The sequence below is a fragment of the Epinephelus moara genome, chromosome 13, assembly GCF_006386435.1.
Source record: "Epinephelus moara isolate mb chromosome 13, YSFRI_EMoa_1.0, whole genome shotgun sequence".
In the NCBI taxonomy this organism is placed as follows: Eukaryota; Metazoa; Chordata; class Actinopteri; order Perciformes; family Serranidae; genus Epinephelus; species Epinephelus moara.
The window spans coordinates 15139649-15156724 of NC_065518.1; the positions used below are offsets into that span (position 1 = coordinate 15139649).

The following is a 17076-nucleotide window of genomic DNA, read 5'->3' on the forward strand; positions in this document are numbered from 1 at the left end:
CCAGCATCTGGTGATGCCTATGTGTCCAACACTTCAGGCAGTCATTGACTGTAAAGGATTTGCAAACAAGTATTAAAACTGACTGTTTAATTGATGATTATGTTAGTTTGTCCAAATACTTATGAGCCCTTAGAGTTGGGGGACTGTGTGAAGAAATGGTTGTAATTCCTACACGGTTCATACTACATTTTTGAAAAAGCCTTAAATGAAAGCTGAGAGTCTGCACTTTAAGCAGGTATTCATTGTTTCATTTAAAACCCATTGTGGTGGTGTACAGAGCCAAAATGACGACAACTGTATCATTGTCCAAATAATTATGGACCTGACTGTATTTATGTTTGCATCGAAGGACTTATGCTTGACACTTTGACCCTCAATTCAGTCCCAATTTTGATCTAAAAAATCCTGCAGCAATTAAGAAAAAGAAATTAAACAGTGGATAATGATTACATAGCTTTATACCTTGAATACCTAATGTTTAGGCTTGACCTCATTTCACACATGTAAAAAATGCTATCAACATTGCCTTGAAAGGAAAATGGTCAAATTCTGTCTCATTTTAATTCATTTTGCATTTGAAGACTTGGCTTTGACGTGTCTGCAAGGACTTGAGATTTTACTGGCATAAAGCCCACCCTCCATGTTACTGGGTGGGGCATGGGCCAAACTAAAAACTCAAAGTACACATCAAATACATTTTTCCCACAGATGGTTTCTGTCATTTCAAAAAGTTCTTATCCTTATGTTTGTTCAATGTTTGTTTTTTTTCTGATAAGTTTGGTTTTAATTAGCTATTAGATGCTGTAAAAGGTGCAACGTCATGATTCAGTGTGCACAATCAGTGTGCTTGTGGTCAATGGCGCTGCTCGTGATTAGTTGAATGGGTGTATGGGTGGGTGCAGACTCTCGCTGCGTTTCCATAGTCGTTCAACATACCCTTGTTGACTTCCCCTTGGCCCTTGCCCTCAGGGGAATCCCCTGCCGCCATTATATGAGTGACTGGGGCAGCTGTGGCTCAGACGTAGAGCAGGTCATCCACATATTGGTAGATCGGGGGTTTGATCCCCGGCTCCTCCAGTCTGCATGTCAAAGTATCCTTGGGCAAAATACTGAATCCCAAATTGCTCCGGATGGCTGTTCCATCGGTGTGTGAGCGGGTGCAAATGGTTACTGAGTAGCAGGTGGCACCTTGCATGGTAGCCTTGGTCACCAGTGTGTGACTGTGCGTGTGAATGGGTGAATGTCACATGTAGTGTAAAAGCACATTGAGTGGTTAGAAGACAAGAAAAGCACTATACACGTGGAGTCCATTTACCAAATGTGTTGTTGCAACTGTCTGAAAAACTGAAGTGAACTTGGTGAGATCGACTCTCGGAGGGCTGAGGGAGTGAACGAACAACAATGGTCATTCCAGAGGTCTGTAATAACCCACAGTGCATTGCAGTTATGCATATGATGCAAGAAAGTACATCCAAAGTAGCGGGGCACCACCACAGAAGACATGGACAATTGGACATGCTTTTCAGTTTCAGTTTTCCTAATAGGTCTGTATGAATAGGTCAACATACAGGTGTATAAATTCACCTGTTTATCAGCAGATTTTCTCAAGAAAATCATCATCAGCCTGTAGCAGTAATATAATGATAATCATGATACAGATCACAAACCAAAATTTTGAAATCAGAAACTAATGCAGCTAAAAGTGTCTGCTGATATATTGCAATTATACGCAGATGATGCCTTCATCTCACAGAAAGTCGTCTACAGGTATCTGATCTGTAAAAAGAAAAGCAGTATAGCGCTAATCACGCAACTGGCAGTCGATCCATGATACTTAGGACTGAAAGTGAGGTGAGGTGCGTTCCAACTAAATCCACTCCTCCTCCACCTCCTACTTTCCAAGTGGCCTCCGTGCGATGTAAGCTTTTGCGTGCATAAGTGAATGAGGGCAAGTGGAACTACTTATTAAATGCAGACTTTGGCTCCACATGACGTCAGCAGTGCAAGATGGCTATGGTGGATATTTTGGCTTCTTTTTGTACAGTGAGAGAAAGTGGAAATGCATCATCCATCTTTTTATGCAGTCATTGGTTGAGACTTGTTTCATATAACTTGAGACTTGACTTCAGACTTGCTCTTACAAACTTGAGAGTTGACATTGATGTGAATCCAAAGACTTTACTTACTTTGACGGACTTTTTAAATCTGAAAGTTTCATAAAAATACTGACAGTAATTTCCTTTCTGTCAGTGACTGATTATTGTTCCATTTTTATTTGACACATTTGACATTTTCTTTTATTGCAGCGTGATTTCCTTCTTACCCTGTAACTCGCAGCATCATTAAATGAAGAGCTTAAGAGAATGTTGTCAAAAATAGATGCAAATTGGACCGAGTGTGTCTTGGCAGCTCTCTTGGTCATCAAGCAGCGGCCTCTCTACTCTGTGAGTCTGAGCTCACTGTACCTCCTTGTAGCTGCAGCCATCTGCCAGCAAATGGCCGAGGGTGGCCGAAGATACAGATGTGATGCATCATTATCGGCTGACTGGGATGAATGATGAATGCTGGCACCGTCTGCTGTCACCTCATCGACAAACCCAGTCATGATTGCCCCTGTCTTTGTTGCAGCTCATGTGTTTTATTTACTGCCATCACTGAATCTCCCTCTGCCGGCAGCATTAGCATTTCTAGGGTTGCACCAACATTGTTTCCAGTTTCTAAACTGGGATGGTCAGAGGCATAAAGAGATTTCCTGGCTTTCAAAGAGGAAGGGTCGATTAAAAATGCATGCGGGTGCTTTTTGTCATTACAGAGCCATCAGTGGTTGCAGGTTGACAATACAATTTCACATCATGGAAATGAATTAGGCTGAGCTCATTCATTATGGATGCCCATTGGTTTCTTGTTCAGCATGGCCATTGTGTCATTTCTAAATAGATGAAAGCCAGGTAGGGTCGCAGATAACCTGGTAGTGTATTTCAGGATGTAAAACATTTGTTCTGCTGTCTGGCAGAAACCTTTCTGGTAGTATGTGTGTCTCTCCGGGTCGAGCCCTCCTCTGCATTAGCACTGACTTTTACAAGGGAAAATTAGGACACTCATTCTGCAACAGTATTAATGAGCTGCTGTGCTTTTTGAGTTTTAAATATCAATTAATAATGTACAATTAAAGAATTAGGTCTATTCTAAGTAGGGCTGTGACGAAACACTTATCTCCCTCGCTCTCCTTGATATTGTGATTTATTATGATTTTTTAACTTTGGACCATGGAAAGAAGTTGAACTAAACAATTCTAGAGGCTGAATATCGTCTAAGTAAAAGCATGTCAGACACTCTATCTGAATTTAGCTTCAGCAGCATCACATACTGCCATGAAAAGCACTAAATAAACTGTTTTATCATCTGATTCTTACAGGGCTGCCACCGACTAAGAATCTCCCTAGTCGACCGTCATATAGGGCCATAAGTCGACTAGTCGCCTGCATGTTTACAGTATTCATTTGATTATTAGATTAGATATTGTGGGCGGGGCAACACAATGGTTTGAGTTCAAGATGTATGTGTAAGAATAGTATCAGTAACATTGTTAACACTGTGCTACATTACAGAGAAATACAAAACCGTACTAATGAACCTTCATTAATATAGGCCTATATTTTATCTACAAGTGCACGTCACACACTGAGCGAGCCGCCTGTTAATGACGCTGTGGGCTAATGGGCATGTAGCTACTTCCATGTTTCAGATGATACGTCATGTTTGTAGTCGACCAATGAAGATGAGTTTACATATCACCTTGGGTTCGTCCTTCACCTTCTCAAAATGATCCCACACTTTGGATTTCCTGCCCGACATGTTATTAACTAGCCTGTGGAATAACCGCAGGTACCAGCACTGGAAATTAACCTGACTCCGACTCCTGAGCGTGGCCACTTCCTGTGTCTGTCCTTTCAAAGTAAATTCCCACATGGTCCAGTCATATAGGTTTTGATTTATTTTGACAAGGCACAGAGTTTCATGTTTGTCTTTTTTTCTGTGACTAAGTGACCAATGAAATCTTGCCGACCAGTGACCTCTCTGGTTGACTGACATTTGGTCGATTATTAGGGCCAGCCCTAGATTCTTAACATATTTATTCCAGTGAAGCACTTGATGACCTCACACTGTAAAATGTGCTATATTAAAACCACTTTACTTACTAAAATGGACGTTACATGTGCAATAGAATGAATAAAAAATATATACTTTCTGAAGCAAACTTAAACTGCTTATGACTGTCGCAATATCAACACCTACAGCCTACAGATTTTCTTTCCTTGTTTTAGCTAGCTAAAAAATAAACAAAAAGCTAAAATCTGTTTCCATTGTGGAGCTGCAGGCAGTGCATTGATTTGCTCAGCCCCTCCTTGCCCGACTCTTGCTCTCTTTGTTCATCAGACCCCAAATAAGACAAGAAGTCCTGGGGTCCCTCCACCTTACTCCCTGCTGCTAGGGGACCATCCACTGGGAGCAGAGCATGCAGAAGACCTTTTATAACGGCCATAGCAACTTGAATGTAGCCAATGCAAATCCCAGAGCCAGGGTTCACAGCAGGGCTGGGTCAAATCTGTGTAAAGGCAGCAACAGAAAATTTGCTTATCTTATAGGGAGTCTGCCTTGGGCTGGCTGAAATCAAGGTGCTATTCAAGCAGCTGAAGGTCCGTGTCCTTAGACACAGTGGTGTCCGTCAGCCATTTTCTGCCGTCTAACTTCAACAGACATGACGTCATGTTACTCATTGATTACCACAATAAAAGCAGCAACTTCTTTCCATCTCCGCATTTGAATTATATTGATTTAGGCATCAAAATATTGATGGTTAAAGTCGGTTTAAAAAAACAAAAAACAAAACCTTAAATCAATTTTTTTCCCCACCTTCCATCCCAAAAGACACATATAACGTGTTGCATTGCAAAAATATGAGATGTATAAGCTCATGGACTTTGTTACGGTTTAGTTATTTTGTAGCCTACTTTGTAAAAAGTTTGCTGTAGTTAGATAACAGATATTTTGTCGCCTGCCCTCCATTTCTGATAATCTTCCACCTTCTTCTGTGGTTAGACAAACACAACATGACAGCAGTCACTTTTAGTGAGTGATTCTGAGTGACAGTGGTGTTGTGTTGGGAGAGAACACAGGTTGTCTTCCTACAGGTAACATCGATTGTCACCTCGAGCTCTGTTTGATCTCTAAATATATAGATAAACTGATTCATCCTTCCCATTTACCTGTTTGTATTTACAGTTTAGACTGATTTCTTGTGGTATTCGTTTTAAGTGTCACCTGAGCTGTCTCAGTGTCAGAGCTGTCACCTGACGACTCTTTGCTTTGTTCACTAACACCTCGCGATCTCATGTTTATTACCCTGCAACCTGCCTCCCAGTCCGCTCTGAACATCTCTCCTCTCACTCCAGGCTCCTGTTTATTCAGCGCCGTCTCCCCCTGCAGAAAGGCAGAGCGAGAGAGTCAACGCAATGCCCTGGTTTTTATTATCATGCTGCTCCACTGTGGCCACCGAAAGCTTCGGGCTCAGCTGCATCCTTCCTTGTTTGTGTCTGTGAAAGCTGAAGCCATTTCTGTCACCTCGCCCACTCTTCCGCTGCCTATTTACATGTTGAGCCGAGCTCTTGTGTGTTTATTTACACGTCGGATATACAGTAACTGATGAGTCTGTTTGTGACACTGCTGTTCCAAACTGTGACTCTTTCTTTTTGGTTTATATAACACAATTATAACAGGCTGACGAGCTCTATCAAGGTCCGTCGATGCTCATTAATAGGCATTAAACACTTGCTACACACCTGGAAACACATTTCTGTTCTGTTCGTTACATTTTCTTCTCCGTTCACACGAGGTTCAGCGTGTACAATTTGAGGGGATTTATTGGCAGGAATATAATATAATATAATATAATAAGTATGTTTTCTTTGGTGTAGTCACCTGAGAATAAGAATGGTTGAGTTTTCATTATGAGCTGTCTATATCTACATAGGGAGCAGGTCCTCATCTACAGAGATCGCCACCATGTTTCTATAGTGGTCCAGAACGGACAAGGCAAACACTGGCTCTAGATAGGGCCATTCATGTTTTCGCATTGGCCACCAAAGTTAGAAGCCCCTCTGAGGGCTCTGAGGAGAGTGTTGGAAGAACACTGATTTCTTTATCATAAAACTGCTTTATTCAGTGTTTTACTGGGTTCACCTTGTCCATTGGTTTTAGAGGGGAAGAGACCTCTGCGGATAATTTGACTCCTGGTAAAAACCTCCTGAATGTCTGAACCTTACGTTAATTGAGAAAAAAGGTGAGCACACATTAGCATGTGCTGGGCTAGCAACTCATCTCCGACATGCCAAACAGCATCTGAAAAACACTGACTTGTTGGTTTTAAACACCTGCTCCATTTGTTTTGGAGAGAAAGAGACCAATGTCCCTGTAAAAACCTCCTGAAGAATAACACTGAAGCAGTTCTTACCGGGAGAAGTTTCAGCCGGTTGTAATCTGCAATCCTCACCGTTAGATGCCATGAAATTCCCATAAATCTGACACACTGCTTGTTTTAATAGTTATGCTTCTGTGAAAATAAGCTGTAGAATAAAACTACAGCTGCAACTGTTACTTTATCAGTTGTCGATCAATTTATCTCATTGTTTAGTCTATAAAATGACAGAAAACAGTCTGAGTTTACATCTTCAAGTGTCTTCTTTTATTCGATTGTCCTAAATCCTAAATAAATTCAATTTACATTTATATATACCAGAGAAAAGCAAAAAGACAATTACTTGATTACCAAAATAGTTGATTGCTTTTCTGGTGATTGGCTAATTAACTGACTAATTGTTGCAGCTCTGAAAAGATAATTTAATAATGTGTTTCTCTGTGTCTTAGACTTCCCTTTTTATCACTTGTCATACTGTGTCTCAGTGCATTTATTGAATTCTTACTTTAAATTTGATTTGCTAATCTTTTATTTCAGTTCACCTTGACTAATTTATTTTACTGCTCTAAAAGCACTTTGTAACCTGGTTTTGAAAAGCGCACTTTAAAAAAGTATTTCCATCATCAAAAGTTAAGAGGACAGACATCCCTTTTAATTTTGGAATAAATTAGCCAAACAGGTCAAATGCATTAAGCTGGTGTCCTCCTTTTCCCATTTCCTGTAAGAGAGTTCAAGGCATCCAAAGATTGAACATCTACTGTCTGAACTAGTTTTTGTGTAAAACTATATTTTGGATGATTTAGTAGTGTCATAACAACTTAAATCAAATGTCCCTTTTTTTCTTTTCTTGCAGGTGGTGCTCGTATTTGCTCTCAGCATCGGAGCCCTTGTTATATACTTCATAGATTCTTCTGAGTAAGTATTTTTTGGTTTACTTAAAAGGGACACATCATGCTTTTCCTTATTTTCTGTCATATACCGTATATTTCCAAATAGTTGCCCGGTGGCAAATAGCCGCTGGGCACCTAATAGCTGTGGGGGGTTTGATCCCATTTTACGGATTAAACGCCGGTCCGATTAAACGCCCGGGCGATTATTTCCTCATTGATTGCCTCATGGCTGAGGGACTGTTTGCGCTTTTACGCACGGGTTGGTGGTGAAGTGGTGCACATGACTCGTGCTACGGACGGATGGACGGACAGCCATCTATCTAAAGCAGGTAATACATCTGGCTACATCTTTCCCACATCAAATATCCGTGATCGTCTTGACCCACGTGCATAAAAGCGCACACAATTCCGTGTCCTCTCACCGCGGATGCTGTGATTTGAACACAATTCCGTGTCCTCTCACCGCGGATGCTGTGATTTGATGGCCTGGTACTCATTGTAGCCCACCCTTATAAGACCCAATAATAATAATAATAAGTTACTGTGGACCTATATGCCATGCCTTTAATTAAAATTATCAGAGGAGTTCGCTGAAAGACAGGTAATGTCAGCCTGAATTACTCACGTGCGTCCCCGGTGAAAATCACTGACATGCATGGGGAATACAGCTTCTACAGGCTCGCTATAGCTTAATGTCAGGACTCAGGGACCATAATTCGGGATGGTGGACCGTCGGAATGGCGATATTTCGGTCTGGCGGCCTGTAACTGTTGGTTAAATGGCCCGTTCGGTTGGTATTCGGATAACTGGAGCTTTACTGCTATAATGCAATAGCACCACCCAGCGGTGAAGCCCGTGTACATGAAAAAAATCACCCACTCTAAACGTTTAGAGATTTTTGTACACGAACTCACCCCTACATTATACAGTATTTTTGCACTAAAAACATACTGGACAGGAACTGTAACCAAATAACAGCCTGGTGCAGGTCGGTGAAAAAAAAAAAAAAAAAGCCTTGAGCAAATAGCCGCCTAGTTCTTTTAAACGCCTGGGGTCAAAATCGATTTTGTGAAATAAACGCCCGGGCTACTATTTGGAAAAATACGGTATGTAATGTTACAGTGTCGGATGTTCATATTAAACATGGCCAAAGTTTCAAATAATGAGGTAAATGTATGTAAAAGTCCCTGTGAGCAAAAACCTCAGGCTTTAGTTCGCTCTTAATACTGTGTTTTCCACTTTGGCTGCAAGATGACGTCAGCTCGTGATGGATTTCTTTTTACGGTTATCTGCTCCAGGCACACTACTGTAGATGTTTACATTAAGAAGCTACATGCTAACATCAGGAACACATGTAATCTTGGTTGCAGATGATCAGATTCCTATTGAAACATATGAGGGTTTTGGTTTAGAGGCTTTTATTGGTGATTCTTCACAGTAGAAAGTGCCGCCATACTCTGTTACAGTCATTCCCCGGCTGCAATAACAGTGCAGAGACACAGAGATAGAGAAACGCTGACTAATGAAAGCAGACTGGGCTTTATCAGGAGGGGGGCTTGTAGACACAGGTGCTAAAACAGAGCGTTCAGACAGAGGGTGAATACGTGTGTTAAAGCACAGACAGTGTGAGGAAAATAAGGTGTTTTGGGAATGTTAAAGTAGGGCTGGGTGATATGGCCTGTAAATAATAATGCAATATTTTAAGGCTATATCAGGATTCACAATAAATCTCTGTTTTGAAATCTACTTTTATCTAGGTAGACTACTAAAATACTAAATAAACTACGGTTCCAATAAAGGTAAAGTATTGTTATAATGAAGTAAATCAAAGCAGAACCACCGGTGCTTTTATTTGTAAGCACTCGGCTCATTTTGGGCCTGAGGCGTTGATGTTTTTCATGTGACAATTGAAGCTTCTGGTCAGCAGTTAGCTGTTAGCAGTTTGCAGAAACTTGAATTGATACAGCAGCGCCGTTAAATGTGAGCTCTCTAGTTTATGTATTTATAATATTTGCACGTTGCACTGATGCTTAATGGTTGCAAAATACAACTAAGTGGTCAACATGTAGAGCCTGCAGATACAAAAACACACACCTCACCTGCTCACACACTGTCGCCCAGGAGATTGGTCCGGATGTGTGGGGGGTGCATGTGACTCATCATGTTTGAGTCTTTGTTTGTGTGTGTGTTTGCCTGTGAGACAGAGAGACCGAGAGAACTTCACGGCCATAGCGAGTCTCATTTTGATGGCTTGAAAAATGTATGTCACAATTTATAATCAGTGTTTGCGATATAGTCATTTTATACATCCTGTGTGGAACAAGCATCAAGTATAAGAAGTGTCGCCCACCCCTACATTAAAGCATGTAAACATGTGCTAGTAGAAACCCAAAATGCAATTATGAACCTGAAAATGAATGCTACTCTAACGCATAGGTCACAGATAACCGTGTTTAACCTGTTTCACTGCAGGATATTTAAGAGATTGAGATACTGAGTGTTTGTCTGAAGCTGTCCCTATTCTCTGAGTCCTTTAGCTCAAATCTGATAGTAGCCATTTCATCAGAGAAATGTACCATAGAAATTTACCACAGATGCTGCTTGTATTATGGTCTCAAAAAACCCTGCTGTTAAAATGATGTTGCCTCAGTTCTAAAGATTAAATGGAAAAGTGTATTTATTTCAGACATTTATGATTTAGATTAGCCTCAGAGACCTCCGCCCATTAACTCATAAATCCTCATATAATGCATATACTGCGGTTCTAGCCTTAATTACATTGAGTGCTTTGTGCTCTGTATACAGTATTTGAGAGCACATACTCGCTGGCTGTTTATATCCAATCCCCTTTCAGGTAAACGGCTGAGCTTACCGGGGATCTCTGCCGACACACAGCCAGTGCTCACAGATGAAATTTGCTTAATCTCTGTAATGAAAGGATCAGAATCTCAAACAGGCAGGAAGGACCCAAGTTCCTGTTGAAAACCAATCACCGTCACTCATCGAACTAGAGGAAGCGGAAGAGCCTTTTAGCTCCGTGCACCACAGTGTGCTGTTACAGCAACTCGGTGGTGTTTGGACAGGATGTGCCATTAAGAAGTAGAGCAAAATACAGCAGGATAAAAGCTTTTATCAAACCCCAGAGGGAGTCTCCGCTCCGCTGGGAGTAATGTTAAAGCAGAGAGGAGAAAATAGGCTGTAAACTTGTGTAATCTGGCTCATGGTCCTGGAGGCAGGCGTGCAGGTTATTTGTTATTTCATAAGAGTGCGTACAGCTGAGGGCTTGGCCTGCTCTGATGTGGTCTGCGAGCATGATCTCATTTCATTAACTGGACAAGCTCAGGTAGAGTTACATCCTCACCAGTGCCATCTGTGGCCTCCTGTTTTCCAAACTTGTTTGTAGCGACGCTTGATACCTTTTCACCTGATGAAGGATGACCTACAACCTCTGTCTTTAACCTTTTCACGCTCAAGAAAGGGCATTGTTAAATACACAATGAGGTATGATGCCGCAGCACCTGTTCGATGACTTATATTCATATTCCTCTACAAGGCTCTTTGTCCCACTTTTTATTCAGTCTTGTCCAGGTCTTTCTATTATTCAGACTGTATTTTTTCACAACCTGTCAGTCCAACAAGCCCAGTACTTAAAGCCAAAGAGCAGCCAGTTAGCTGCTCTCTTGCGTGCTTCTAAGTGGCAGCAGACTGTAACAGATACAGCCCTTCCTGTAATTAGTCCTGCGGGGCTGCTGAGGCTGTCATATGACGGACAGGCTGACCTGGCTGGAAGCGACACAGAGAGAGACGTCAACGCAGCAAGACCCACTTAGATTCATAGACGAGAGCTCAAGCTACGAGCTGCACTGAGACGAAGAAGCTGCTCAGGTCCCACGGGGAGTTTTACTTCAGAGAGCTGTGTCTTACTTTACACCCTATGCTTCCATGTACTTTGTAAGACACCCTGTTCTTTGTTTGATCAATGTTAAAGTAGAGCTGGGTGTTGCACCTCAACACTGAGTACTCAACAAACTGAGTATTTAAAGCTGGTGTTAAATACTTGATCAGACTCTTGTTTAAGATATTTAAGTTTAAATGAATTAGTTAAATATTTAATTAATTTGAATTTGGCCACTGGGGGGCAAAAAAACTTCACGGTAGTTAAATCTAGTGTCACCATGTATAGTTTTTTCCTGGCAAGCTTATTATTCACATCTGAAATGTCCCACTCAGCACAAATCTTTGTACAAATTCTGATTGATAACCTAATTTAAATGCTTAAACTGATTTTTTTGGTAGCATTCTGTAAACACAACCTTTACGCGTTATCATTACCATATAAAGGTGAAAGGTGAAAAGTTGCCACAAAAAGGAGCAACATGGGTGTGAACACAGCAATCGCACTCAAATGCCCATCAAAACAACCGGACCGAGACCTTCTTGAAGAGGTGGTCTCGGTCCAGTTACAAACGAACTCTGGTGCAGTTCGTTTGTGGTGAGAACGTGTTCCGACCTGGATCTGAACCAACTGCAGTCACATGACACATTGTTTGGGTTAAACATGAGCATGTTACAGTCCTGGAGGATTATTAATGTGCACCTCCTCCTGTACTGCCTTAATATGCACATTCAGCACATCCAATGCATCAAAACATTGTTTTCTAGTTGGAGCCGCGCCTCGTTTTCAAACTGTATGGTTTGACTAAAATGAACAATGACAGCAATATAGTCCACGATGAGCAGCGCTAAAATCAACCTGCGTAGTTGTCCCTCCATTGTGACATTAGAAAGTGTCACATTTATCTTGCAAGTGTACTCTTCTTCAATGTTTTGTTTACTTCCTGGATTTTTCATACATGGAAATTCTGACCAATCAAGAGCAGCTTTCTCGTGCAAGGCATTTTATCTGGTCAACTTGTAAATGCTAACATGAGAACACAAACCATCTCCAGGCAGTCACAACTTTGTAACAAAATTAGTCCCTGATTCGGACCAAAGCAAGTGAACTCTAGGTCTGAAAGCACCCTAAACCCTGATGTGGACCAAACAACCGAACTGAGAACGCTTGAAAAGATGGGTCTAAGTCTGCTTCCAAATGAACTCTAGTGCTGTTTGCTTGTTGTGTGAAAGAAAACAAACCAACCACTGGATTTCATGATGGCAAATATGTGATTTTAGCAGAGTTTAAGCAACAGATAAACCAATAAATCCATCTGCTGATTGTGAAATCTGTCTGCAATCTCATAATTGATCCTGATAAAGGCCACAAATATTCCATAACTTATTTATGCTAGTGCATACATGTAAACATGGTAATACACATGCAGGTCAGTGAAAACTGCCATCATTGTATCCGACTCCTTGTACTATGTCAGCTCATTAAGTCCATTAAAGAGTGTGTACCTGTGATCCAACAGTATTTAGCCCCAAATCATTCCTGTACAAGATGCTTTCTTTTCATTTTGTCTCTGTTAGTCATTATTCATAAGATGCAATTGATTTGCAGTCTAATAATAGCCTAATAATAATGCTCACAATCAGTTATTTCTCTATGAGCTCTTTGTGAAACCAGAGAACATAAATATAAACACTTTAGAAGCATTAAAGTGCTGCTGCATTAACAACCGCCAGTTCCTGGAATTTGTTATCCTGCTTCATCAGAACTCATTTCGGGAAATCAAATGCCACAACTGTCCAATCAATTAGTTACCGGTCTGTCGGTAGAACTTCACGTTTACTATTTTGGTTTGTTTGCAAAAGTAAGTGTCAACATGACCAAACCAGAACAACACAGTATTATTTGTAACCTCTGGTGCGGATCAAATGAACCAAACCACAAGTGTGAAAGCTCTGTTTTAGTCTCCACCAACTCCTGAGAAAAGTATCTGTCTCTTTTAGCTGCTACATGCTTCACTTTCTCACTTTCTACCTCAGCTAGTCACTCACTAAATGTTGGTCTGCCATTTGGTGCTGATCAGGGAGCTTGCACTGTGTTTATCAGATTTTTCCCCCCGCTGAAAACAGATTCCTGCTGCATTTGAAAACAGTTTGAAAATGGCACTGAGCTTTAACCATGATGCTATAGTAAGCTGTAAACCAAAGCTGTGAAATAAAAGAGGCCAGAAAATTGTAGAATTGTTAAATTCTTAAATTGGTAAAGCTTTAAAAGAAAGATTTTCTAATTGTTGACTTAATCAGGCAAAACTCTTGCCCAGCTGCTTGTGCTAAAGGGATACTTTCAACCAGCTTTGTATCATATAATAACTCATCCAGTGGATTTTTCTTTAGGGCTGTTGCTCAACAGATTGTAGACCCAAAGAGGATAACATTGGATCGAAAGAGGGACCTGCCCCTCACTCTCTTCCTTTCAAGCTCAGACCAAACTCCGATCAGTGGAACATTAAAACTCGGCAGTGCTGATCAAACCTAAACCAAGATCCTGTTGTATTGCCAAAATCTCACCTAAAATGTCTCCAGAACCATATTTTACTGCACTGTTTTGCTGTAATAAGAGAATCTGTGAACAGGAAATGGGCACCATACTGTTTCCTGTATTGTAAAAAAGGAGGCTGAAAAATCTGAGATCAAACGGTAAAACTACGCAGTGCTGATCAGATATGAACCGAGATTCTGTTGCTGTGTTTCTCACCTAAAATGTTATCAGAAACATATTTTAGTTTACTGTTTAACTGTAATTTGAGTTGTTTGTTACCAGCCAGCCCGCCATATTGTTTGTGGGGGGACATCACCCACCAGCAGTAGCGTCAATTGGGCCGGTGCACTGCAGTGCATTCTGGTAGTTGTAGGTTTTCTACCTCTTGAACAAAGGCAAATTCCACATCCCTTTTCCTCTGATTTGTCTGATCATATGTCACAAATTTCAAAAGTATTTGTCTTTCTACTGCCCAGTTTATGATAAGAACATTTGTCCAGCAGTAAAATACTTCTGTAAGTCATAAATGCTTATGTGTTTGAGAACTTTGGCCTAATGACCTGATGACAATAATCTGTATGACCTTTCACCCTCAGTGGATTCAGCTTTTCTCAACCATTAATGTCTTAAATCACGTGCGGTTGCCATCAGACAGCATGAAGGCCTCCTCCATGTGAGCTGGTCAGTCCTGTTTGATCTGAATCGAATGAGGGACAGAGAGAGGCAGACGCCAGAGCGACCGTGGGCAAGGACAGTTTGTGATCCATAACAGTCCTCCTCCAAACCAGGTCTACTTGAACTCAGTTATTTAGCACAGCAGGTCTGCCTCCACACTATATGGTCTGTCACCCTGCTATGACAGGGATTTGCCAGGCTGACGTGTCATTACAGTGAATCAGGGCAGAACTATCCAACGTGTTGGGACTATTCTTAGAGATGCCTGAGAGAAGACTGGTGATTTTCTATGTCTTGGTTGTAGTTTTCGGAGAAATTATTCAGATGCAAGACACATGAATGTAACAGTTATTTTAAATGTTCTTCTGGGGTCGAATAAAGGAGGAGAAAACAAACATGCAACACTTGCTGAGGAGATGAGACGATGCAACAAAAGGAGGACAACTTCAATTAGAGTACAAACAAAAGATCAACCAGTTTGTCTTCTTTACCCATACTTTGAGCAATCAAATCCAGCAGCTTTTACAGAACGTTGTTCATCTTTACATACATCCAAATGCAGTGCAACAATAAGTCAACTTTACATTTGAGGGTTAAAATAGCATGGCCTAGCTGGAGTAATACACCGTCTGCTGGTAAGGATTTTTATCCATTAGACTCAGGACGACATGTGACGGCTGATGAAGATGTGACATTTCCTCATCACATCCCCGACCTCCTGATCGTGAACTGAGTGTCAGCGCTGTGCATCAGATCAGTTCAGAATAATCCCTGAGGTATTTTACGGTTACCTCACTCCAGCTCCAGGAGGACAGTGTTTTATCAAAGGGACTTTATGAGTTTTTTTTTTTTTTTACATTACAAAAGCAATTTGCTTTAATCCGAGAGGTATTAAACAGCACAAGGGAGATTGTTGCTGTCGAGTGATGTGGTCTGCATCAGTGGAGCTTGTGAATGTGAGTGTAGGGATCCTGCAGAGAGGAGACTAACAACAAACTAAATGTGTGAGAGGGACCTGCTTGGCACTAACATGCTGCAAGAAGGACATGACTCACACTAACCTGTGCTTTAGAGAAGTGGCTCCCTCCCAACCTTTTCACCTTGTTAGAACGAAGCAATATCTATTTGCTGCCCTTCTTTTAGTACCATATGTCCAAGAATATTGAAGAATTAGCCAAAGAGTGATTTTCCTCATCAGATTCCTTTATTTGTGTCACTTTTAAAGGACTGATGAGGTGAAATGATCCAGTAATTTACATGAGAAGCAAAGATACAGAAAAATCATAATATACTGAAACACAAACACAACTTTGTGTTGCAGAAATATACTGTGGATTTAGTGCTTTTTCTGACCCCCATATTGGGAACCACTGCTTTAGGGCTGCAACTAATGATTATTTTCATTATGAATTCTATAAATGATTGCTCTGTTTGATCAATCAATTGTTTTGTGTAAAGAAATCTCATAAAACAGTGAAAAACAAGTTCCCAGAGTCCAAGGTGATGCCTAGTTTTGTCTTACCGACAGACCAAAACCTACGATATAAAAACATGAGAGGTCACAACCATCAGATGTTTGGTTTAATAAACAACCTAAAGGGTATCTTTAGTGTTTTGTGTTTTTTAACCTGGACCCTATTTTCCCATGTTTTTGTGTCTACATGACTAATATGAACAACAATTTTTGAAGTTGCTCCACTATTGAGTGAGAGTGCTGTAGATGGCAGCGGCTATAATATAACCACTTTGTGCACCCTCAATGTACATCAATGTCCATTAAAAGTATGTTGTTTTTCCAGTGACTGGCTCAGCTATTACTTTGTGTCTGATAACATTATGAAAAGGAGCCATACAGAGATAGACCTTTTTGTTAAAGAGTAAGATCCTTTTTGTTTAACAGCCTCAAAAACCACCAGCCTCTATTAACCCTTTGAACACCAAGCAAATTGGCTTGATTTCTTTTAAGAACATGGGAAGAAGGCAATGAGCAATGAAAGAAGTGACCCCAAAAAAATGAGGCAAGAAATTGGTGAAAAGAGAAAATTAAAAACAAAAAAATTGTACAAAAAAAGAAAGAAAAAACAAACAAGAAAATGACCCACAATGAGTACTTAAAAATTATAATAATTATTAAAGATTATTTTAAAATGTAGTAATAACAATAATGATAGCTAAGCTTTTTACTCTTTTTCCCTTTCTTTCAAAGATCCTTGAGAAAGTAGTCGCAGACCAGCTGTGTGATTTTCTCCATGATAATTTATTTGAGGAATTTCAGTCAGGATTTAGAGTGCATCATAGCACTGAGACAGCACTAGTTAAAATTACAAATGACCTTCTGATTGCTTCAGACAAAGGACTTGTCTCTGTACTTGTTTTATTAGATCTTAGTGCAGCGTTTCACACTATTGACCATCAAATTCTGCTACAGAGACTGGAACACTTAATTGGCCTAAAATGTTCTGCACTGAGCTGGTTTAAATCTTATTTATCTGATCGTTTTCAGTTTGTTCACGTTCATAATGAATCATCCTTACGTACTAAAGTTTGTTTTGGAGTTCCGCAAGGTTCTGTGCTCGGACCAATCCTATTTACTCTATATATGCTTC

At 40.6% G+C, this 17076-nt stretch overlaps 1 protein-coding gene across 9 annotated transcripts in view; it reads left to right on the plus strand.

The window, feature by feature from the left end:
* Nucleotides 1–17076, plus strand: part of LOC126399873 (calcium-activated potassium channel subunit alpha-1) — a 150164-nt gene that overhangs the window by 63144 nt on the left and 69944 nt on the right. For all 9 annotated transcript variants that reach the window (XM_050060192.1, XM_050060189.1, XM_050060190.1 and 6 more), the window contains exon 3: nt 7329–7390. In XM_050060192.1, the coding sequence (XP_049916149.1) occupies nt 7329–7390 (62 nt within the window). The remainder of the gene's footprint in view (nt 1–7328; nt 7391–17076) is intronic.